Genomic DNA, 26,891 nt, shown 5'->3' with positions numbered 1-26,891 from the left:
GAAACCAATCTTCATATTCCCGTCTCAATAGTAAGAATTCATTGTGATTAGTGGAGAAAAATATTTTGAGATGGGTTCGGGCCACATTTCATAAAGGGGTACCGTTATCAAAAATGTGAGATTTATACTATTTTGATTAAATGATTGTTAGTGCTTAAAAATTTCTTTTTCTCTCAACGTGTCTAATAGAAAAGTGATGCACAATGGTCTTGGCTTCATTCTTGTAAAATTTCACGATTTTTTGAGATGTGTAGGGTGAGTTTTAAAGACAACACTAACGAGTATAAGTGTAAGAAAGAAAACTTGTAAAAATTTACCCTGAATAGAAGAATATTTTTAATTTTTGAATTAGGGGGTCATTTTAACCAAATTTAATGTGAAACCAATATTCATATGCATGTCTTAGGGGGTCAATATAACAAAATTTAAGGCGACACTAATCTTCATACTCACGTCTTAGTTGTACGAATTCAATGTGACACTATCAGAATTGTGAGGTTTTCACTATTTTTCGATGAAATTGATTGTTAGTGCTTGAAAACTACTTTTTCTCTCAACGTGTTCAATAGAAAAGTGATGCACAACGGTCTTGGCTTTGTCCCTGTAAAATTTTACAATTTTTTGAGATGTGTAGGGTGAGATTTTAAGAGAAAACTAACGAGTGTAAGATTAGGGGAAAAACTTGTTAAAATTTACCCTGAAAAGAAGAATATTATTAATTTTTTAAATTAGGGGGCCATTTTAACCAAATTTAACGCGAAATCAATCTTCATATACACTTATTAGTAGTAAGAATTCAATTTGACTAGTGGAGTAAAATATTGTTAGGTATTTACTATTTCAATTAAAATTATTGTTAGTGCTTTAAAACTACTTTTTTGTCAGTGTATCCAATAGAGAACTTATGCACAACGGTCTTAGCTTTGTCTCTGTTAAATTTCACGATTTTTGAGATGTGTAGACTGACATTTTAAGAGAACACTAACAAGTGTAGGAGTAAAGTCCCATATTTTTTACAAAGCTTGTATGCTCTTGATCAGGGACATGCATTTTTAATCTAGTTATATCCAGAGTATGCATCTATAAAAGTTATCAACTCATGTCATGTTGTTGCTGTTGGGTTTTATGCCCTAAATAAAACTCTTTACAATCTGATTAGTTATCAATATAAGAAATTTGAAGTGATTGATGTTTGCATGAATTTTACATGCTAATGGTTTAATATGTTTGATATGTTTATTACATTCATACACACAAAATAAGTTAAATCCAGATCATATGTTTATTCACAATTACAGTATCGTCAACACAGTGGAATGTGATTGTGATCATATGAATCAAAAGTTTTGGTCCCTGTTTCATCAGTGTTATTGGATTTACACTAATGTGATAATCAGCGATGATGTATACTTACACTTGGAGTAAGTGTTATGTTCTTTCCAGGACATTAGTAAAGTATACTAGTTTCGAATGTATGGAGTATACATTGGACTGGACCGATATTGCAACTAAGTTAAGATATTACAAACTTACCGTTACACATATCTTTCCAAGTCAATATCAGTAGTTGATCTTAAGATTAAAAGAATCTAAATCCTGATATGCTTAGGCTCAACTCAGGAGTGCTATTCATGTTCTTAGATTTATTAGTTAAGCCTACTTTTGGGTCAGGGTGATACGTATATTTTGGGAACATGATAGTATGATTGAGTGGGAGTGCTGAACATAAATATGGAATCTATAGCTTCTACTGGTGTATAGAAGTCAAGTGATGATTCCCTTCGAGCTTAGCAAATAGAAATAAATGGATGAGCTCTTGTTTAACTGACTATTTATTAGATCACTAAACACCATTTACAGGTAGCTAAGTGTTTTAAGGGACAAAATACATTGAGGGGTGAGAACGGTAAAGAAATCCCATCTCGATGTAGATCATCTATATAGAGGATCTTTAAATCACAATAAGATTATAACAATGGTTAAATGAGATAGTATATTGATATCGTGGAACATACAATATGCTCTATATAAGTCTGAGAGTGCAATTCTAAGTTCTAAGAGTGGATTCAACGAAGAATTAATAAGTAGGAATTTACTTGGTAAATTTGGTTCACTTATTGGAAGCTCAGCATATAGATCCATGGTCCCCATTCTAGTTGAGAACATTCTGCTTGTAAGACTCATTAATTGATTCGTGATTGATCAATTATAATTCTAAAGTTAGACTATGTCTAATTTTATGAATTTTCACTAAGCAGGGGTGAAATTGTAAAGAAAAGAGTTTCTAGGTTTATTTATTTATTAATGGACTTTATATGTCTAATTAATAATTAAATTAAATGACAATATTATTTAATAATCTATTTTAGTTATTAAATAATTAGTTTTGGCATTTAAAAGGTTAGAATTGGAAAATTGGCGTTTTTGAGAAAATAGAGATAAAATTTGATAAAACTGCAAAATCAAGTGAGGCCCAATAAACACCATGGCCGGCCACTTAGATTAGTTTTTTCAAATTAATATTTTCATTATTTTAATGCCAAATAATTCCTAACCTAAACCTAGTAGTTACCTATAAATAGAAAGTGATGGCTTAGTCACAACACATGCTTTTAACAAGTTTTCAATAACCTTTTCTGACAGAAATTTCTCTCTTCAGAAAAACTGAGCCTTCCCCACTTTCTATACTTGGCCGAAATACCTCTCTCTTTTCCCTTCATCTTTTTCGTGACCCTAGTGAAAGAGTAAGTGCCCACACACAGCAAGCAGTAACTCAATCATAGATTGGAAGACTGTGAAGGATCAAACTTGAAGAAGAAGGACATTCGGGCTCAGATCTTGATTATACTCTGCTACAGAAAGGATTCGAGGGTTAGAGATCTGAGTGGAAGGAGACATTAATTCCGCTGCATCAATGTAAGGTTTTCTTAACTTTATATGTGTTTAATTTATCGTTTTAGAAAGTTCATATTTAGGGTGTTTAAACAACATACTTGTGAGTAGATCTAAGATCCTGGTAAAATAATTTCCAACAGTTGCATCCACTAACTGGTCGATCCTAGGTAGTGGAAAATAATCTAGTTATATCCAGAGTATGCATCTATAAAAGTTATCAACTCAGTTAGGATTACCATTAATTGATGACTGGCCTTCCTATTTTGAAGTTTTGTACGATAACATTCTCGAGCCAATAACTGGTCGCCTCTAACTACTCCCACTCCTGACTATGTTGGAAGCTTTAGGGACAAGTGTTTAATTGAACTTACGACCTTAGTCCAATTAGAGTTGGACGACCCATCAATATATTATACACAGATGGGGTATCAACAACCAAGAATTCTTGATAAGGGTGGCTCTCCCATAGTCAATGGAAGCTCGACGGTCTCTTACAGTTTCAAATTACTTTTTAAAGTCCCTCGACAGCTGTTCCCAGGATGTTATAGAATGATGGGTGAATTTATAAAACCAACTGCTCGCTGCCCCTGTTAAGGAAGTTGAAAATAAAATGCAACGCAAGTTATTTGATATATTGTTGGCTCGTATAATAGTGTTAAAGTTGTTTGAATGAGCGACCGCATCTGTGGTCCCATCGCTGCGAGACATTTGGATTCTTAAATCCCTGAGGAAATTCTAAATTTAAGATATTTGGATGGAATGACTAGGTTTCTTCGTCTGAGTCATATCCTAGCAATTTTTCATGTTCTCCATCTTGATATTTTATAAATTTATCCTCCAGCTCAATTATTCATAGCTGGATGGGATCTACTTGTTGTTGATTTGTATTTTGATTGAGTTGATTGCGCAAATATAGATCTTATCTCCGAGTAACTCTCCGATTGATAACTTTGTGAGTTACTTATGCTTTCTCGGTCAGCATAATAATGTCAAGATCTAATTCCTTCTCACGTTTGTCTACTCGATCGACTATGCCCTCGAGACCTTGACTGTCTCGAGCTTGAGCTTACCTCATCTCGCACTAGCCTTCTTCTCTAGAAGAGATTAGACACATGTCATTTATTTAAGTACGTGTGTACATTGTCTCTATATGCTCAGGATGGATGTTGAGGATGTCTCGGGGGAAGACAACTTGTCCTAAGTTGATTTCTAGGTATTCCCTCATTATCACGAGGAAATCTATAACACCCTAACTAAATTAGGCATGTTAGCGTGACTTTAAACGTACTGTGCAGCTCGTTGCTAATCAACAAGATTAATGAAAAATGTGATTAATTAAAATTTTCTTATAATTAATAAACTTAAAGTATTACATTTATAAAATTTCGGGATCCCGTTTACAAAATACATTTACAAAAGTTTGCTATTCATATTCAAAAGTTTTGTCGCCAAGCGACTATACTGAAAAAAGCCCTGATGCTCCAAAGATCGTACACTCCAGGCCTAACCGCCTCGACATGTACAATCTTCACCTGCTCACTCTCACAGCTTTAGCCTTGCCCTTACCTACACATAAAAAAATAGCACTGTGAGTCGACAGACTCAGTAAGAAAAGCATAACATAAAACATACTAATATCCCGGGTTATAATTTGGCGTCCATACACCCGATCATAACCCTATCCCCGTGTCCCACACGGTACTGAGTCTAGAACACTCATACGACAATACTATCGACCATAATGTCAGCCTATACTCAATATGCTAGTCATACTCTAGCCATATTGATGTGACATCATCAATCAGTATTTCAGCCAACATACATTTATCAGTAATCAGTACAACTCTATGTATACTATTACTGCTATCAATGCAATCTAACAGGCATAAACAACATGTACGCTAAACATGTAATAACATATGCATGACATTATACTAATCTTACCTCAATTCTGAATTCAGGTATGCCAGCCAACCTGAGTGGAACAACTGCTCGACAAATTACTGGCTCCTAAATCACATCGATAACAACATGGATAAGTGACACGCTAAATCACAACCAGGACTTAGGTTTTAAACCAAAAACCTATTACTACTACTTAATATGGCAATACCCTAAACTAGCAGGGAATTAACCAACTAGAAACATGAAACTAGCACGAATCGATAACCTGAAATTTTTGGGAATCCTTACTGCAAAAATTGGTTACCCGGTTTTACAGGTACCGATTTTCCCCAAAACACCCAAACAATTTCAAACCCAAACCAAATCAGTTCCAAACTTTACCAAACATTACAGACCTGCATATTATACCCCAGTAAGTATTTTTCAAGCAATAAAATAACTATCCAAGCTCAGAATTGAAAAACACCATTAAAGCTCCAAGTTTGAGTTCTAAAACTCAAAACTTGCCTAACTCTAGTAACAACCTTCAAAACATGCTTAAATCAACATATCTAAACATAAATAAACTTCTGAAAACAAAATCAACCACTAACAGCAGCTACATAACTCAATTTCTCAAAACATGCATAATCCATTTTTTCAAAATTCATGAAACTAAAGAGGATAGATCCAAGAGCTTACCTAGAGCCTAAGAACACTTAATCCTTGCTGCAAACTGCTTGAATTTTTTAAAAATAATCCAAACCCTAGCTGGTCTAGGGGCTTCGAAAGAGAGAGAGGTTGAAAGAGAGAATGAAATGCTTTTCTTGATTTTTCTTATTTTTTGAATAAAATGAAAATAATAAATGGTTTTATTAAAAATAATCAGCTTATTAAAGCTTTAAAATTCAGATTAGTACATCCCACAAAAGACAAAACTCCCTCATGCAAATTGACCATTTTGCCCTTCCACACTAAAAATTATAAAAAAGTCACTAAGGGGTATTTTTGGTAAATTCTAAAATCTCGACTATTCCTGACATTTCCAATGTCTAACTATACTGCCCCGCTATATTAAAAATACTAGGATGTGATTCTAATAGCCAAACACCGCGTTCCAATATTGACGGGCATAAAACATGCAAAATTATATAATTCTATATATGACATATAAAATGCATTCTGAATTCAAATAAATCATCATAAATTAATAATTCAAAACTAATATGCAAGTTTCATAATTAAACCCTAATTATCTGCTAATTTCTAAATTAAAGCTAAGCGGTCTTTACAAAATCCCTGATTCCCTAGTCTAGGAGGCCTTACTTCTTCATTCACGCGAGATGATTTTGGCATGTGAGTTCGTTCATCCCCTTGGTTAGCAAATACATGGGAGTTTGTGGAACATCTCGTCAATATTCTTGATTCCTTGCCCTACTCGAATTTGGTTGATTTATCCTGTCCATTGGGACATCCCTTGTATTCCTAGGTTGTTCCTCCTGGGTATTTGGGGGATTCCCTTGGTTTGTTTCCTGCCTCCTGATTTTGGGGCCTCGAGGTCTTCCTTGTGGTCTCCTTATCGCAGTATTAGATCTGTTCTGAGGAATTGTCCCCTGTGTAGCCCTGGCTGCTGCAGCTTCTCTCTCCAACTCAGCATTTTGTCGGTTAGATTCAGTCAATCGTTGTCGAAGTTGTCTATTCTCTAACTTTACCAATGGCACATATGTGGTTGCATCATAAGCATTCTCGCTCCTAGGCATGTATCTGGCAGAGTTATTAACATCCTCATTCCTCCTTTCTGAGTTTTTATCATTGTTACCATCATTCCTCTTTAAACGTGGTATTTCAGATGTGTTGGTCTTTGAGGTCACATAGGCTCTTTGCCAGGATGATGGGTTGTTTCTTCAGGATGATGACAGTCGTTTTAATTGTTATAGCCATTGAATATGGCTAGATTTGTGTTTATAAGGAGGGATTTTTCTGAGTTTTTATCACCAAGGCTCTCAATGAAAGCACCAAGCTATTAACACGGATTTTTGTTAACCAAATTAATAGCCTTTTGTAATAAATTCACTATAGAAATAAATAAGTAATAAATGATAAAATAACACCAGATATTTTATGTGGTTTTGTAGTTAAAATCTACATACTCCACGAGTTTTTTTATTATTAGGGATATTTATTGAGTACATAATACAATATCAGTATTTGAATAACAGTCTTTTCTCTCTCAAATTTGTCGTCTCTTTTCTCCTTGATTTTGTCCCTATTTATAGGAATATAAGTTGGTCGTTATTCTTTTGGGGATTGATTCATTTATAACTGCTATTGAAACGTGGACAATCCCCACATTTCATTATCACACATGGGATAATATATAATAACTACCCAACCGCTCTTTATTTTTATCCATTAGACGATTATGCTGACTTAGAAGGTTCTGTCTCGTCAGACATGAGTTCTCCTTCTTGTCCATCTTGATGGAAAAAAAATACTAAGTGTTAGAAAATAATTCTCGTTGTATCCCTTTATTGGTATATTAATACTGCGAGGTGATCTTCGCGCTATGTGTGACGTAAGGCAGTTGAGTGTTGTCACTTTTAATTTGTCCAAACAGGTTTTTATCCTCTCCTTGTATATTTATCTGAGTGTATCCTGAGGCAGACATATGTCTCGTCAATATCAGTTTAATAGTTATTATTCTTGTCTCACATAAGACTGCACAGTCAACGAGTTTGAACATTATCTATCAAACTTATATTTAATTGGGACAAGGTATTTAATTACATTTAATGATACGTCATCATTATTATATTCTTTGAGTCGATTCACATTCTTTTTGTCAGATACGTGTCAGCTTGTGGCACATAGCCGAATTTCAGGTATAACACTAATATATAGTGATGCTAGTGGGTATCAGATAGCATATATTGCTAATTAGATTAACATATCAGAAATAACAATATGGTGTACATAAAGTTGCACTAGGATATCGTTAAATATATGTTAGGCAATATGGAAAGTACGAATTAATGAGACCAATACTAGTACGACTAGAGTATGTACTTAGTGAAGTATGGTATTATGGTTAATTGTACTTAGTTATGTATTGGACGCGGGTAGTAGACTTACAGTAATTGGGTGTATGGAGGCCTAATTACAGGTCAAATTTATGTTGTATATTTTATATTTTTCTTATGGAGTCTATTGATTCACAAATATGTGTCCATGTGTAGGTAAATGTGAAGTGAAAGATGAACAACAGTAAGTGACAGGCTTGGTGAAGATTGTACATACCCAAATTATTAGACTTGGAGGGTTGCGATCTTCAGGACAATGCAAGCGTAGTTTTTGTCGTTTGGCAACACCATTGATATTGTGTATTTTATGTATGTTTTGAAAAATAGATATTGGGATCGCCAATGGTAAATATTTTGTAATCGTAATATAAATTTAGTAAAGTTTCATTTATTATTGAAATTTTATTAAACACACTTTTTGTTTAAAATCCTTTAATTAGCAAAGATTAGCATAATAAAAACACCGTAACATATCTAAGCTAGTAGGGTATATTACATCACTGCAAGTTTAATATATTAATAATAATAATAAAAATAAAAAATCTAAACTAGACAAATAAAAATGATAATAAGATCCTCATATAAAGAAATACAGGTCATTGTGTAAAAACTTTGTGCAATTTTTGTATATCTCTAGAATAACACTTACAAGAAAACATAAACCATAAAATATAAGTAACATATCTTACTTTATTCTAATTTGAAATCTCTATACCATTCAAGACAACCAAGATCGAATATAAAATGGGTTGTTTTTTTTCTTTCTTTTTTATCTTTAATTAAAAAGTATACATAAACTCTTTTACTTTATGATGAGAACTTTTAGTAAGAATATTATTATTCCTTAGTTGTATTTGTCAAAAATTTAGCTCTATATATATATACTGGCCTTAACTTTACTAGCAACCAGTTATTAATTGCCCTATATAAAATTAAAATTTCTTCCAATAATAATTGTAAATATTTATTTAATATATATGACACTATAAAAAATTTACTTTTAGTCATAACAAAATTTGTGACTAAATGTAAAAAAATTATGACTAATTATAAATAATAATTTCTATGTTGTAACTTAATAAACATCTGTGTCTAAATGTATCAGTCACAAAAATTATTTCAATTCGTTATGACTAAATGTATTTGTTAGAGATTTATAACAATGGAAGAAAATCAAGATTTATTACGACTCTATTGTAAAATAATACAAGGACTAAAATAAGAGATTGATTAAATATATGTTACAATACATATATATACACTATATATTACATATATATATATATGAAAGGTAGAAGAGAAGATTACAACACATGCATGTAATATAATATATGTATATATAACAAGAGAATAATATATATGTATACACTCACTCACAACCTTGAGTGTAGATTAGTGGGGATCACCATGACTTGAACAAGGTATTACACCTTTGTCCAAAAGCTTATTTCCCCCTATCTCTAAGCACTAAGGGAACTCTCTAGGAAATAGCTTTAGGAATTATCAAGCCTTAGGGTTTTCTAGCAATGTGCTTTTTTGATAGAAAACTTCATCTCAATGAGCACATTAGACTCCTTTATATAGTGTTTAGATGATCACTCTAAGGATTCAAAATACCACCTCATTTCTCTCCCATAAATGAGTATTACATTTTGTAACAACTATATCATCATAATTTTGAAATCCTTAAACCAAATTGTGTAACAACCCTTTTATTACACTAATAATATGTGATCAACACAAGAGTTACAAATGACAACAAATTGTAACTCCTCTCCAAGTTACTATGTAGGTTACAAAAGTGTAGGTTAAGTTATAGGTTACACATTTATTTACCATACACACTTAATATATATTATTCACATAATATTATATATTACCACATTTTAATCTACATATTATTATATTAACAATAATATAACAATCCCCCACTAGATTAAAATGTGTGACACACTTGTAACACACTTGTAACATTTATTTAATCAATCAAAATATTATATCAAAATATAACATTCCCCCACTTTGATTGAATAAATATACACTTTTAAAGAAGTCTTGCTTAGGTGCATTAGGTAAAATATCTTTCGACTTGAATTTTACCTTAGTGTAGTTACCACAAAGTTTGATGAAATTTTGGTTGCCGTAGCATTGAACCACTATCCCTTTAGTACAAACCGGTGATAACACACACACCCTTGCTAATGCTCACTTGAGACTGCATGTCTCGCTCTTGCACCGTTAATGGCCATGTGCAAAATTCCAATTCATGGACTCTCTAGAGAATAACTCCCAATTCTCATAAGAGGCGGCACCACCTCTAGTCCATATAGGTGGAGTTTTAATGTCTCACCACTCTTTAGACACTTCTTAAGCTTAAGTGAGTTTTCCTAAGCTTAAGCTCCATTAAAAAACCTTATGGTTTTAACCCTCAATTTTCACAACATGTACTCGTCCATAGATGGGACAATTGAGTACCATATTCACTCTATTGACTTGTTAGTACCTATTGAACTTAAGACTAGATGTTTACTAGTGTTAAGATAGGTTACCATCAATGAGCAAAATACTAAGGGAGTTTAGGTCCCATCCCTCGAAAATTCATGCTTTAATCTTGTACGGAGATTAAGCGATTTGTTATAACCTCTCACTATTGATTCCATGTGAATCATGCATGCCAAAATATAGTGTTCACTTTGTGACCACTTTTCTCCTTAAGTACTTAAGCTTTGAAAATTCAATCATAAAAGATTAATTTTCGCACAAATTCTCAATAATTTTGATACCAAGCATATCAAAATTAAACACTAATTTAAACACCAAACATGTCTAAATTACACTTTATTTTGAGACACTACGCATGTCTCAAAAATACACATTTTAGTTTTAGACACCAAGTATGTCTAAACTTTCTCATATTGGAGTATGCACCCCCACACTTTTACATTTCATTATCAAGACAATATCTTGATTTTAAAATATAGAAGACCACTTTGTCTCTATAATTTTTTTTTTTTAAAAATTTAGTTTCCTTCTTGAAATTATTTTTACCAAAAATATTTGACACCAAATATGTCAATATTTTCACTTATGCACATAGCCAACTTGATTTAGAATTTGAATTCAAAATCAAATAAATTAATCAACAATGTCTCAACACATTTTGATTAAATTTGTGGTTCACCCCCACATTTTTAGCATAAAGTGTATATAAAATATCACTTTTGTGTATTTCCTCTTGAAATGACTTTTTAAGGTCACTTTTAAATACCATTTGATATTTTAGTTTTCTCAACAAAATTATAATATCAAACTCACATCACCCCTTACAAAATAATGTGATTATTCTTACTCATAATTTTAAGGTTATCTCCTCATTGAGATTAGCCCAAAATTATACCAAAGTTAACAAAATTCTCATCAATTTTGTTTACAACTTTGATTATTTAAGATATTCAAAATTGATTCTCCAATTTTGTTATCTTTTTCACAATTTTTGAATCCACATTGATTCATTTACTTTTGAGTCCAAAATTGCTCTTCCAATTTATGGCTCATTTCATAAGTTTGGATTCACATGATCCATTTGCTCTTGCATGAGAAGACAATTCTCATAAGTGTAACTCTCATAGTTCACTTTTTTATCTCATAATATGAGATGATTATCTCTTATAACCCAATTAAAGATGTAACTTCTCAAAAGCCATCTTTTATTATCTCATAAAGTAAGATGTTCACTACCAAATTAAAAAAGAATTTAAAATATTCTTTATTCATAAAATAGATGATAATAATTTCCACATCAATAGCAATAAACAATATTATATTATTACTATGAACATTATTATCATACTATATAACACATATATTAATATAATATGTATGTTACTAATCAACTTCTTATACGTAACATACACATATTATGAATATTAAATTCACAATATATATGTTACATATCTCATACATATATATAACATATATACTATAATATACATATATATATCATATAATATATATTAATTACACAACTATATATGTTATATATCTCACACATATATATAACATATATATACACATTAATATACATGATATATATTATATACACATATATAACATATATACACTTTAATATACATACATGATATATATTATATACTCATAATATATATTATATATGCATGTCTCATATAAATACATAGAAATAATTATTTCTACATATTTAATCTCACTAATATATATTATATCACATGCTCTACATATATATAATATATATTACTCATATATATACATGTTATATATTATATATCTCACATATATACATAAAATAACATGATATAAATTTCAAACATCATATATATAATATGATATAAACACATGATCACATATATATATAATATATATTACTATTATATAAAATATAGTAAATCACATAATATACACCACCATGCTCACCCATGAATGGTTTTCACATTTAATCTCTCATCCTTGTGTTCTCACACTTGATTTATCACCTCTTCCATTGAAAAGGAATAAGCTTTTGATTGTTAGAGATTTATAACAATGGAAGAAAATCAAGATTTATTACGACTCTATTGTAAAATAATACAAGGACTAAAATAAGAGATTGATTAAATATATGTTACAATACATATATATACACTATATATTACATATATATATATATGAAAGGTAGAAGAGAAGATTACAACACATGCATGTAATATAATATATGTATATATAACAAGAGAATAATATATATGTATACACTCACTCACAACCTTGAGTGTAGATTAGTGGGGATCACCATGACTTGAACAAGGTATTACACCTTTGTCCAAAAGCTTATTTCCCCCTATCTCTAAGCACTAAGGGAACTCTCTAGGAAATAGCTTTAGGAATTATCAAGCCTTAGGGTTTTCTAGCAATGTGCTTTTTTGATAGAAAACTTCATCTCAATGAGCACATTAGACTCCTTTATATAGTGTTTAGATGATCACTCTAAGGATTCAAAATACCACCTCATTTCTCTCCCATAAATGAGTATTACATTTTGTAACAACTATATCATCATAATTTTGAAATCCTTAAACCAAATTGTGTAACAACCCTTTTATTACACTAATAATATGTGATCAACACAAGAGTTACAAATGACAACAAATTGTAACTCCTCTCCAAGTTACTATGTAGGTTACAAAAGTGTAGGTTAAGTTATAGGTTACACATTTATTTACCATACACACTTAATATATATTATTCACATAATATTATATATTACCACATTTTAATCTACATATTATTATATTAACAATAATATAACAGTATTTTTAGCCATAATATATAGTTTGTTGTGACTAAAACTTTATTATTGACAACTTTATCTAAATATTATGTTTAGTTACAAAAATTTTATGTTATAACTAAAAAGTTGTTACTAACGATAATTTATTTTTGTAGTCTGAGAATAGTATAACGGTTCTAAATTATTTGAAGCCTAAAGCAACATAAAATTTTTGAAGACACTCTTATAAAAGTATTTTTCTTATCATACTAGATTAAATTATGTGACGGTTTGGCGTAGTTGAAAATTTTATTTAAATGTGATAAAAGATCAAAAGTTTGAAACCCTAGCACTTGTGTAAAATGAAAATATAAGTTATTGTTACATTAAGAGTCATTATTATTCTTTTAATATAATTATGTATAAATTACATTTTATTATAGTTAAGTTTATAATTTTCATTAAAATTTTAGACTCCGATTCAGGGTTAATACACGAGTCTAGTCTATCTTAGTCCAAGACCGACTCGTAGAATAATTTTAAATTTAATTCAATTTAGTTTAAATATTTCTATGGCATCTTTTTCTCACTCCTTTTTTTCGTCTTCTCCTTTTTTACTTTTTAATTTTGTTTTATCATACATATAATAAAGTGAAAGAGATTGATGCATTTTAATCTACCGTATATATATACTAAATAAATAATTGTTTCTAATAATATTAAATGCATTGTGAGTGTTCCATATATATTACACGTATATTTGTAACATGTGATGCATGTTTGTTTAGAGTTGTATTACTATTAGAGTTGTTATTATTTAATTATTAATTTAAATAATAATAAAAATTAAATCTAATACAATTTAATTATAAAAAATATATCTAATTAATTTTATGAAAAAATAAAATAAATAAATAAGATTAGATATTTTAAACTATATAACTAAATAAATTTATTATATAAAGTGTGATTAATTGATTGAACAAACGTCCAATTTATATTTAAATTAAAAACTATATAAAAATAATTATTTAATTTTGTTGATATTTTTAAATAATTATTAAAGTTATATTTTAATAAATATAAATTAAATTTAGTTATTAATTTAAAATATTTTTTTAACAAAAAAAAAATAATTAATTAATTGATTTAACAGTGTTAGTTTTACCCGTTAACTTTAACGAAAAAAAAAAACTAAATCGTTAAATCAAATTTTTTATTAGATTGCTACATTTAATAAAAGAGATATATATTATTCTTTAAAAATGAAAAAAGAAAATAAAAACACTAGGAATAAACGATATTGTTCAGTCGTGTATAAAATAAAATAGTTACGCGTGCAACACCTTATTTGAACTTATTTTTAGTGTGTTAAATTTTTTCGAATTTTTTAAAAGTTTGTAGGATGTCTTAAATAATTATAACGTACATGCCCATGAGAAAAAATTATTTCGAATACCAAATCAGATAAAGGTGCATTAATGCATCTATTTTAAGCGAGTGTATTGTAGAATTTTCTTATATTATATATATATCACTAATAAGTCGACTAAATAAATAATATATAATAAAGGGCGCTTTTACAATGTAGCCCACTAAAATAAGTGTAATGAGGCAACCCCTAACTGTTTCGGCATCTATAAGAATTTTTTAGTCCTAATTTTTTCATAGTGGTATACGCTATAATTATGTAAGATACCTTGCAAAATTTTAAAAAATTCGGAATAATTTTCAATATAGAAATTAATGTTCAAACCGTCTATTTCACACATGTATAAAATAAAAAAGTCATGGGTGGAACACACTCTTTGAACTCTATTTTCGACGTGTTAAATTTTTTTGAATTTTTCAAAATTTTGATAGTTGCCTTAAATAATTACAATGTATACGAACATAAAAAAAATTGGACTAAATATTTTTTCACATACCAAAACAGATAAGGGTGTATCAATACACCTGAAATGGGTGTATTGTAAAATTTTCTAATAATAAATTTAATTAAAAAAGAGAAGAAACTATATATATATAAATTAATTCTAGAACATTTAGAACCATTCCTTTAATTTGTAGCAAGTTTATAATAATTAATTCCTAATGGATTTGTGTTATTTTGGTCAAACTATATGTTATATTAAATTTGACTTATTTTCTTCACAAGTTTCTATTTGACTTTCAAATGCACAAGTCATCATAATTGACTATATATATAAATTAAAATCTATCTCAATTAATCGAAGCTTCATATTATGCATGTTATAATAATCACTAATTAACTTCACTGTAATTATTTCAGCTCTATTATTAATTCTTTAATAATCACTATTATTATATATTATGTGAAACATATATTAATCTTTTAATTATTCAATATGTAATATCGTACGTAGTTCTTTCATTTCTTGTTTGACAAGATTAATATTGGCTTTGACTAAGAATTAATATATTAAATTAAGTTATATTTCAATTAAATTATTACATTTTAATAATATTTATCTGATGCTTTATATTTCGAAAATCATATATATTTGATACTTTGAAGAATGTTATTGAACTGTATTATTATAGAAATTTTAATTTTAAATTTAATTATTAATAATATGTAAGCTAGTAATTATAGAAATTTAGATATATATATATATATATATATTCATATTTTATCAACAAAATTTTACTAAGTAAATAGTTAGTCAAATTAATTAGTGTTTTCAGGGGCGGACCCACATTGTAGCGAGGGGGGGCAGTCGCCCCCCCTGAAAAAAAAAATCGAGAAAAAAATGTATATGTATTTTAATTAGTTACAATATATATTTGTATTAAAAAATGATATTTATAGACATGATAGGAACTTTGGTGTAATGGTTAAGGTAGTTGGTAAATAGATTAGAGGGTAAAGGTTCAAACCCCACTAACTACACTTTATATTTTCTTTTTAAATTTATTTACGCCCCCCCTCACTTTAAATTCTGGGTCCGCCACTGAGTGTTTTTCTAGTTTGTTTCATAAATAAAGGGTTTCTAGTTTCGTAATTAGTTGTCACTTTCTAAATGTAGAAATTAAAAATACTTGGCTATAATTCTTTTGTATAACTGATTTAAGTTATACATACTTTTATTTTTTAAAAAGAAAAAAACCAAATATAATTTTTATTCATATGAACAAAATTTTACTATGGGTTAAAGTTTGAAAGCTACTAATTACCCACACACAAAAAAAGGTTTAAAAAAATTTCCCTAAAAAAAAAAAGGTTTAAAATTTACCCCACTCTATTTTTAATATTCGAATAATTACAATCTCATTTTTTATTTGATGTTGTATGTTATAATTATAGAATAAAAATTATTTTGAATTTACACATTTTTAACATATGAAATTATTTAAATTTTTCAAAAATTTACCAAATATCATTTTGATATTCATGGTTTTTAATTAAAAAATAGCTATAATTAAAAAGAGATAATTACATAAAATAATATTTTTTGTAAAAAATTTACATTTTTACGTTTCAAGATTTTTTTTTTTTTTTACATTTTTACAGTGCTCTATAAAAACACATAAAAACAACAAGAAAACTACATAAAAGTAATAACAAAATAACATCTAAATAACAACAAAAAATAATATACACATAACAAAAAATTAAAAAAAAAAAGTACAACATAAAAATACATCAAAAAATTGTATTTGTTGTAAATAGAATCATAAAAATCGTAAAAAAATATTTAAAATTCTGTATACTCGTATTTTTATAATTTTTTTATTGTTTTGGTATTTTTTTTTTTGAATTATCCCTATTAAAAATACCAAAAGGTGCATTTTAGAATTTTTCAAAAATACGTATAATTTAAATAATTTTTTTAAATAGATATAATGCGTATAAGTTTTTGAGGAAATTTATAGCACACAATCCTAAAGAGATGTTTTGATAGACTCGTTATCTAATTTGACATTTTGAATAATTTTTTAATCCAATTTTTCATGATCGTATACGTTGTTATTTAGGCTCCCTTGTAAATTTCAGAAAAATTCAAATAGTTTACAATGTCAAAAATAAAATTTCAAACAATTGTTTACCACGCACATAAGAAAAAATAATCACACATACAACAATATATTTAAACCTAATTTTTAGCATTATTTTCTAAAAATTTACATGTAATCTTAGATCACTACAACATACACAATCATAACAATAGTAGACTGCTATCATATATACTGAAACAGATAAATAGTCTGCCGAAAAGTCCCTTTTTAGAGTGTCATATAGACTTACCTAACCCTAAGTTTTATTTAAGAACATTGTTCTTAGGCATATTTCATTAGGATTGGTTAGCGATACTTTTTAAAAATTATTATATTAAATTATATGGGATCTAATACTCATATAATACTGAGGATGTCTAACATCTTTTATAGGTGATGTCTTACGATTAGTTAGCGATATTCTTTAAAATTTATTTTCTTAAATTATATTAGACTTGATACTTAATTACACATATAACACTGAAAAAAGTAGGAGACACTAAGGTGATGTTTGCTTTGATGTAATGAATGTAATGTAATGGGAATGGTAATGGTAATATGAATGGTAATGTAATAGAATAATAATTGTAATGGGAATAATGTAATCGGAATTACAATATATGATGTAATAGTCATTACATTGTAAAGTGATTACAAAGCTTTAATGGCACGTTTACTATACAGTAATCAGAATCGGAATAAATTAATGGAGAAATGTAACGGAATAAATGAAAAATAATCGGAATCAATATTTGTAATATGTTGTTTACTAAAATTTTTTAGAAATGGAATAGTTGTGATTTATCTTGTTTACTTTATTAGAAAACGTAATCAGAATGCTTAAATTGACTAAATTGCCCTTTTGAGTTAAACTATATTATATGGTAGTTATTTTGCAAGACATATTTTAAAGGACAACATTGTCATTATATATTTAATATTAAAAAATAAAATAAAAATAATAAAAATCTATTACCCTTAATGGCATTCCTTACAAAATTGGTGGGAGAAGTTCGCCCTTTTTTTTCTCCCTTATTTAATCAACTTCTCTCTTTCCTAATTTTAATAGGGAAATTTCATTTTCAATGCTTAAAAAAACACCCTCTAACAAAATTTAGACTCCTAATTAATTTATACAATCAAATGCTATTATTTTCAATTTTTACCCAAACTACCCTCCCTTTCATTTTCATTCTCTCTCTCTGTCTCTTTCTCTTCCTCACTCTATCTTCTTCTTCCTCGCACCACCGAGACCAACCAGACCCAGGCACCAAGACCACCCAACCACCACTACCGAACCTCCTTTCCTCCACCACCGAACCTCTTCATCTATCCAAAAACCCAGACGAAACCCAGAGGCCCAAGACCGATCGGACCTCCATAGCACTCAAGCATCGAAAAAACCAGAGGCCCCGAACCTCTGTCTCCGTCTTCATCTTCGTGTTTATTTTTTTTATTGGATTTTTTTTATTACATTTATCGATAGGTTATCGATAGTTTATCGATGACATTTATCGATAGGTTATCGATAGTATATCGATGACATTTATCGATAAGTTGTCGATAGGTTATCGATGGGTTATCGATGATTTCTGTTTGCACACAAAAAAAGCAGTGCGCAGACAAAACCATCGATAAACTATCGACAAAGTATCGATAATTCCATTTTGGCCAGAAAACCATATCCTCCACCACCATCTAATGTCTCAAACAAATACGAATTCAATGAGCTTCTGATTAGGGGAGGGTTAAGTGGGCAGTGGCGAATGGCGATGGTGGTTGAGAGAAGTCGAGGAGGAGGAAGAGAAAAAGATTTGGGTAGGTGAGATTTGGGGGTTGTTGGATTAAGTTTTGGGTAGATGAGGAGGTTTGGTGATGGAGGAGAAGAGATTCAGTGGTGGTGGTTGGTGGTCTGCCTGAGTTTGAGGGAAAGAGAGTGAGGAAGAGAAAGAGACAAAGAGAGAAGGAAAATGAAAGGGGGGACATTTTAGGTAGAAATTGAAAACAATAGCATTAAATTGTATAAATTAATTATGAGTCTAAATTTTGTTAAAAGGTATTTTTTTAAGCATTAAAAATGAAATTTCCCTTTTAATAATGCAAGTAAACAAATGTAAGATAATGATTACCTTACTATTGATTCCCATTACTTATTAGTAAAAAAAAACAATGAAATAGTAATAATGATTCTATTACAAACATATTCTAAAAGAATCTCTTTATTTAAATAGGTCCCAATCATTACTTTCTATTTTATTTCAAATAGGTAGGTAGGGTCCACTCACTCCCACACGTAAGAAGAACACCTCTTTTTACTTTGACAAAATCAAATATCAAGTCATCTCATTCTCAACAACCAATTCCCACTCATCCCCACTCTGTCCACTCCTCTTAAATTTACCAAACTACCCCTTCTCCACTACATTTACCAAAATACCCTCACCCTATATATAAACACACCGTCTTCATTTTATTTTTATATAATTCATATCATTTTCTCTTTTTTTTTTGTCTTAAAATACACAAAACCAAAACCGTGTCATTCAAGAAAAGAAAATCTTTTTCCTAACCCATATATTCATTCATCTTCTCTTCACAACAACAACAACTCAACCAAACTGTTTGGATACCAAGAAAATAGCCCAAAGAAAATCATTTACATCATGATGATGGGAAAGAAGAGATTGAATAATTTTTTCAAGAAGTTAAAGAAGGAATCATCATCATCAACATCATCATCCAAAACGACAACAACAACAACTAATCATAATAATAATACGTCGTCGTTTCGACCGAAATTCTTCTTTATGAAATGGAAGAGACTCAATAATATTATTCAGGTGTCGTTTTTTCAAAACGTCGTTTTTAAGGTCGTTTCAGTGCTTGAGGCTGTCGTTTTGGTTACTTCTCTCGCTTTTTTCTACCTCTTCTGCGGTTGCCATTTCTAATTCTATTGTCGTTTTGCTCATTTACTCTGTCGTTTTTAACAACTTCTTTTGAGAAAGAAAGAAATTTGAAGAGAGGTTGTGAAGGAAGAAATTAATCGAAGGTCAATGATTTGACTTTTTTTTTTTGAAGATGGGGTTTATTGATTTTATTTATGTTTTTTATAGAGATGGATGATTAATTTTATTTATTGTACAAATTAACATAAGCTAATTATGCTTAATTAGTTAATCATTTCTCAATTTCTTATTAATGTATGTATGCATATCTTCTTCTATTTCTTTAATTAATCCAAAGTTCATAATTTCTTGTTTTTCTTCATTTTTTTTCGTTTCTGTTAATTAATTCTCTTCCCTGCAAAATCTAGCCAATTTTTTTGTTTTTTTTTTCTAATAGTTATTTAAATTTTTCATTATATATAATAATAATAATAATAATAATAATATTTTTATGTATATTAAGTCTTTACATTATGTATTAAAATATCATTTATAATTATATAGAAACCAACTTAATATTACAGCTGATAAATATAGATTATCACATTCACTATTACCAAAAGAAAAATTAATTAATTAAGAAAAAAAAGTTATGCATATATCTTTGTACTAATAATTAAATTGTAACACAAATAAAAAGTCTCATTCACACACTTCATTCTAGGACATGCATGCACTTCTATTAAAAATTCCAAGATTCTATTCCTTTCTGATTTTTTACCTTTTCATTTTGGTTTAATTAATATATATATTAATGTAATAATAATTAAATACAATTTTGAGTATGGATATATATATATATATATATATAATTTCTGAAGAGAGGCAGTAGTTCACTGTTTAAGTAAATAGACACTAAATTATAAAATTTGTAAAATAATCATATTAAATTCATAATGGTGTAATTCAATTCGATAAGAAATCGGTAGTTCTTCGACCTTGGACATCAAACATGGATATTGTTAAGATATTTTGTTCTGTTCCCGTATGGATTAGACTCAATGGCATTGGTCTTCAATATTGGGGTCGAAATAACTTAAGTGTTTTAGTTAGCACTATAGGTAAACCGATTATGATCGATAAAGTTATACTGGAGAGATCAATGGTTTAATTTACTAAAGTGCTAGTTGATATGAAAACTTCAAATAGTCCTCCAAAAGTCATCTTTCTTGTAATGGGTGCAGTGTAGTTTACAATTTATGATTTGAAGTTCTATATATAAACGCGGTTTAAATCACGACACACCCACTCTTATATTATACTGATTTTTGTAATATAATTTATATTTTTATTTGAATTTCGATTTACTTTAGTCTTCCATATAATTATGAGTAACTTTAGGCACTACATTTATTAACTATATATATTTAAGCATATCACTATAATGAAAAAAGTGAGCATATTTTATATTTAATTGGTAATTTTTTTATCGTGAATTTACGATGCAGATATTTGTAAACAGTATAAGAATTTCTTTGAACTTAGAAAGGTCACTGTTTAACTGAAGAGCATGTTTTATCAAACCATAAACTGCTAAAGTCATCGAGCAGCATGAGACAAAACTGTCATCAGAAATTTAAACAACAATGATTTAACTTATTCAAACTAGGGCCGGCAAAACGGGTCAGACACGATGACACGACTCGAAACCCGCACGAGAGTTAGCGGGTTTGGGTTTGCCTCAAATGGGTTCGGGTCGTGTTCGGGTTGACACGGCTAACACGATATTGACCCGTTAATGACCTATTTAAAGTTATTTTAGTACTTTAACGTGTCATAAATGGGTTATAAACGTGTTATTGGTTGATATGTTTAAACAAAATATGCTTATAAACAGGTTACACGGGTCGTGTCGTGTCAACCCGTTTATAAACGGGTCGTGTTCGGATTTTATTTTTTGACACGATTATTAAACGGGTCATGTTCGGGTCAAGAATTTACATGTTATACATGGATCTCGACACGACACAAACACGACCCGCGAACACGAATTGCCACCCCTAATTCAAACAGCACACCCAAAGAACTAAAATTTTAACTTATATCACTGAATACTACACCCCTGCTCATTAACATATTAAAAATAATTTCCAAAATATTTACAAAATAAAATAAGATAAAAGATGAATTAATTCCCTAACGATGATATTAAAACCTAAGAAAAAAAAATCTCAATAGTTAGAAGATAACAACTCTAAAATAAATAATATAATACATATCATAGTTTATATTATATTTTGTATTGAGTTTTGAATTATTTATGTATTTGTATTTTATTTTGTTTGAACTTTTTTAGTTATGATTTTTGTAAATGGATTGTATGATATAATTTTATTAATATTTATTTAATTATCAAAATTAGTTGGCGATTAGTGTAAATCGGGCACTTCACACTGCATTTTTGTGGTGCAGTTTTAAGTACAGATTATGAAAATAGGCAACTGCTTCATTCTGAATGTTTTGCTGCCCATAAACTGTTGAGCCATCATCAAGCCTCAATTGTGATAAACGATTCCTCCTTCTGCGGTTAAGGGTTTGGAGATGGAAAACTTTATATTCTGATCCCCTTCCTTAAGCCAATCAACCCGAAAGTTTATGTGATGCGAGTGCAATTTAGAAAATTATTCAAATTGCATATGAAGTACAACCTAAAAATTTAACCAAGAATCGTATTACACCCACACCCAGGGCCGGCCCTAGGCATAGGCGGGCTAGGCCCGTGCCTAGGGCCCACACTTTCCGGGGGCCCGAAATAAAAAACAATAAAAAAAATTATTAAGCTTTTATTTAAGTAAAATTTAAGTGTATTATAAACAATAAATATTTATAGCTTAGTTGGTTGAGGTGGATGGCATAAAGTCCAAGGTCATGGGTTCAAATCCCATAACACTCTTCTTTTAATTTTTTTTTTATATATTTTTCAGGGCCCCAAAATTTAATTTGTCTTGGGCCCATATATTTTTAGGGCCGGCCCTGCCCACACCCAGACCTAGAATTTAAAGTAGGAGGCGTAATTTTTTTTTTTGTAAAGCATGAGGGTAAAAATAAATTTAAAGAGAAAAAATTAAATTGTTGTTAGTAAGATTTGAATTTCGACCTCTAATATATATGTAATCTATCTTAACTATAATATAAGCCTACTATTATGTCTATAAATATTATCTTTTATTATAAATATAAGTTATGACTAACTAAAATACATATACATTATTTTTTCTGATTTCTTTTTTAAAGAGAACGACTGTCCCCTCTTGCCACAATATGGATCCGCCCCTGCCCACACCGCAAACCACCCTACTATATAAATAATAGAATTTTCTCAAATAATGTTTTAAGTTTCTCTCATTGTAAGTTGGCCATTTCACGTGATGTATGGTTTGGTGGCCTAATCTTCCAAGATGTATTTGAGCTTTTTGCTTGATTGGTTGTTGCCTTTCAATGATAATTAAAATATGAGCATTGCTATTAGGTACTAGTGGTGTTTAGCACCTTCTCGACATGTCGCGTTGCGATTGGCTAGCGATACTCTCTAAAAGTTATTATATTAAATTACATGGGACCCAATATTTAGTTGGATCAATAGCGATATTGACACATAGGAGGGTACTAGGCACCACTGGTGCCCTTTAGCATTTCTCTTAAAATATTCAATTATAAGAATATTTGTGATATAAGAGTACTCAAAAATTTATGGTTGCAATAATCGGCAAAGAATCAATATTTTTTTATTATTTCACTAACACACAAAAATAACAAAAAAAAATTACAAAATTACAGTTATACAGAAGTTTAAATATTTTTACGATTTTTATAATTTTGTTTACAGAAAATATAGTTTTTTGATGTATTTTTATGTTGTACACTTTGTTAATTTATTATTGATTTTTTCATTATTTGTATGTTATTTTTATTTTTTTGACGTTGTTTGAATATTATTTTTATGTTACTTTTATGTAGTAATTTTGTTGTTTTCGTATTATTTTTATAAAATACTATCAAAATGAAGAAAAAAACCCTTAAATGTAAAAATACAAATAAATTATAAAAAAAAATAGTATTTTATGTAATTATTCTTAATTTTTTTTAGCTACAAAAAAATACTCAAAGTTAGTAAACTCATTTTTATCTTTGGTAATTTATAAATTTCATTCATGCTTTAAGGTCATTAGGTAGATGGAATTGAATTAACTAACAGAGCAATCAAAATTGCAACTAAAATCTGCGTAACAACTTACATAGACTCTATCGGAGAAACTATCGGAGCAACTCAAACCGTAAATTTTTTTTAAAAGAAAGTTAAAAAATAATCTATAAAATAATTCCTATAATAATAATAATAATTATAATAATCAATAGATTAGGAGAAAAAAAGTTGAAAGTAACACTAGTGATATGGTGATTTTTTCTTATAACGTTGTCAAAATTAATTGCAAAAGTAGGGCTCAACATGGAGACCTACTAATCCGACTTTAAAGCTTAGGCATTAGGTATTTTTCCAATATTCCATTCTCTCTATTCAAAGCTATTACCAATAAGAATGTTTTAAATTATTATTTTGGGTCTATCCTATTATTAAAGATATCATTAATATTTATAATTGAGTTTTACTTTTTCTTATTTATTAGTTTTTGCTAGTTAATAATATTACTAAGATGATCTCTTATAACCAATCATTTATTAAAAATTACTCAAATATAGCAATACAACACACATTTTTAGCACACTATTAGAAATGGTCACATGATTTAGCCAAACTAGCTTTATTACAACATTACCAAGCAAAATAAGAAACTTCTTTACTAAATGGTTGTGACTTTCAAATGGGCAACTAATGATTCCAAATCCTTATAAGAACTACCACCTTCCATAGTAGCTCGGTTCGCCGCTCCACATAACTCTTCAACTCGACGTCTTCGGGCTCGGTTTTCCTCACCAACCGATTCTGCAAAAACTCGAGCCAACTCAACCGAATCGGGAACAATTCGATCACCTTCGCACGCGCTCTTTCCCACTTCCAAGGTGTCCACCAACAACGTGGCATTAGCGTATTGGTCGGCCTGCATGGGCCACGTCAGCATTAGTACTCCTGCCGCGATACCTTCCAACACCGAGTTCCAACCACAATGAGTCAAAAAAGCGCCCACGGCCCGATGCCGAAGTATCGAAACTTGTGGGGCCCACCCTTTAATCACCAAACCCCTTTCACCCACTCGATTTTCGAACCCGATCGGAACCTTTCCGTAATCACCGTCCACTTGTGATCCAGTTGGCACCTTAACCGACCACACAAAATGGACCCCACTTCTCTCCAAACCCTTAGCTAACTCTTCCATTTGATCATTTCTCAACACAACTTGACTACCAAAACACACATACACAACCTTATTCTCATCACACTTATCAAGCCATGACAATATATGGTCAGGAGAGACCGAGTTGGACCCACCTCTAGTAGTGGGCCCATTTGGATCATCTAACATGGGCCGTATAGGCCCAACAGCCCAAACACGATCATGGCCTGAATCTTTCTTCAAGTAATCAAGATAAACCGATTCCAACTCGGTAAACGAGTTAACAACGAGTCCCCAACTCAACCGATTCCCAATAAAAGACTCCCTAACAATTTCCGAATCTGGGTCTCCCTCAACGTAAGATCTGTACAGAGAAGACAATTTCCACCAAGGGTATTTTGGACAATTCGCAATCTCAGGAAACTCAAAGACTTCATCCTGACCGTCCGATCGTTTCGGCATATCTCGCCACAAAGATTGAATGACGGCCAAGGCAAAAGCGCCGGAAGGAGAGAAGGTAATCCGACGAATACCGAGTTCGACGGCGAGGTAGTGTGTCCAACCCAAGAACATGTCGGAAACAATGGCGGTAGGCGGCGAAGGGTGGGTTTTGAACCAGTGAGTAAGCGGTTCTCGAAGTCGAGTGATGGCGGGAATTACGAAACGGAATGAGGTGGCGGGTAAGTCCTTGAGATTCTCAACTCCATGGGGAATGGAAGGGTGAGATGGGAAAGGGAGGACGAGGGTTTGAATGGAAGGATGGAGAGAGAGGAGTGGGTTGAGAAGAGAGAGGTTTTTTGGGGTTACGAGAATGGTGATGGTGATGAGATCTGGGTTTTGGGTAAGGATCTGGTGTGTAAAGTCTAGGATTGGTAACATGTGGCCTTGTGCTGGGAATGGGAAGATTAAGATATGGGTGGCTTTGCCTTCTTCTCCGGCACCGGTCATTGTGGCCATTTTTCTTTTTTGTTTTTTTTTTGTTTGATATAATATAATATATATAAAATATAAAAACAGCCCTATATATATATATATACATATCTGGTAGAAGAAGTGACGCACTCTCATACATAATAAAAAATAATACTTTTTCTTTTTTTTTTAATAATATTTTTTCTTTTCACTTTTATATATTCTGACCTATAAATACAACTTATAAGTTTATTTACTTTTTTATTTGTATTTTTTGTTAGTATACTGGACAATTTAGTATTTTATTTATACTTACAAAAAATTTAAAGATATTTTATTATATAAAATTTATATCTGTAGTAATTTTTTTTTTCCAATTCATACTTTTAAAAAATATACTTAACAAATAAAATTAAATTATATTTTAAATATTATGATAAAAAAATTAAAATAAAAAATTATATGAAATTTTCTTAAAAAAAAATAAAAAAGTATATACATGAGTTAGAAAAAAATATGAAAATGAAATCAAAATAATTATTGAAATTAATATAAAATAATATGAGGAAAAAATTTAAAAAAATAT

At 29.9% G+C, this 26,891-nt stretch overlaps 1 protein-coding gene across 1 annotated transcript; it reads right to left on the bottom strand.

Annotated features, from left to right (window-relative positions):
* Positions 1–24,760: 24,760 nt before the first annotated feature.
* Positions 24,761–26,564, bottom strand: LOC115697483 (UDP-glycosyltransferase 89B2-like). The gene has a single exon (XM_030624506.2). It carries the CDS (start codon positions 26,459–26,461, stop codon positions 24,902–24,904), a length of 1,560 nt encoding a protein of 519 aa, XP_030480366.2. The 5' UTR covers positions 26,462–26,564; the 3' UTR covers positions 24,761–24,901.
* Between the last annotated feature and the right edge of the window lie 327 nt (positions 26,565–26,891).

This window comes from Cannabis sativa, chromosome 7 (genome assembly GCF_029168945.1).
Source record: "Cannabis sativa cultivar Pink pepper isolate KNU-18-1 chromosome 7, ASM2916894v1, whole genome shotgun sequence".
NCBI lineage: Eukaryota > Viridiplantae > Streptophyta > Magnoliopsida > Rosales > Cannabaceae > Cannabis > Cannabis sativa.
This window is presented reverse-complemented; position numbering and strand designations above follow the sequence as displayed.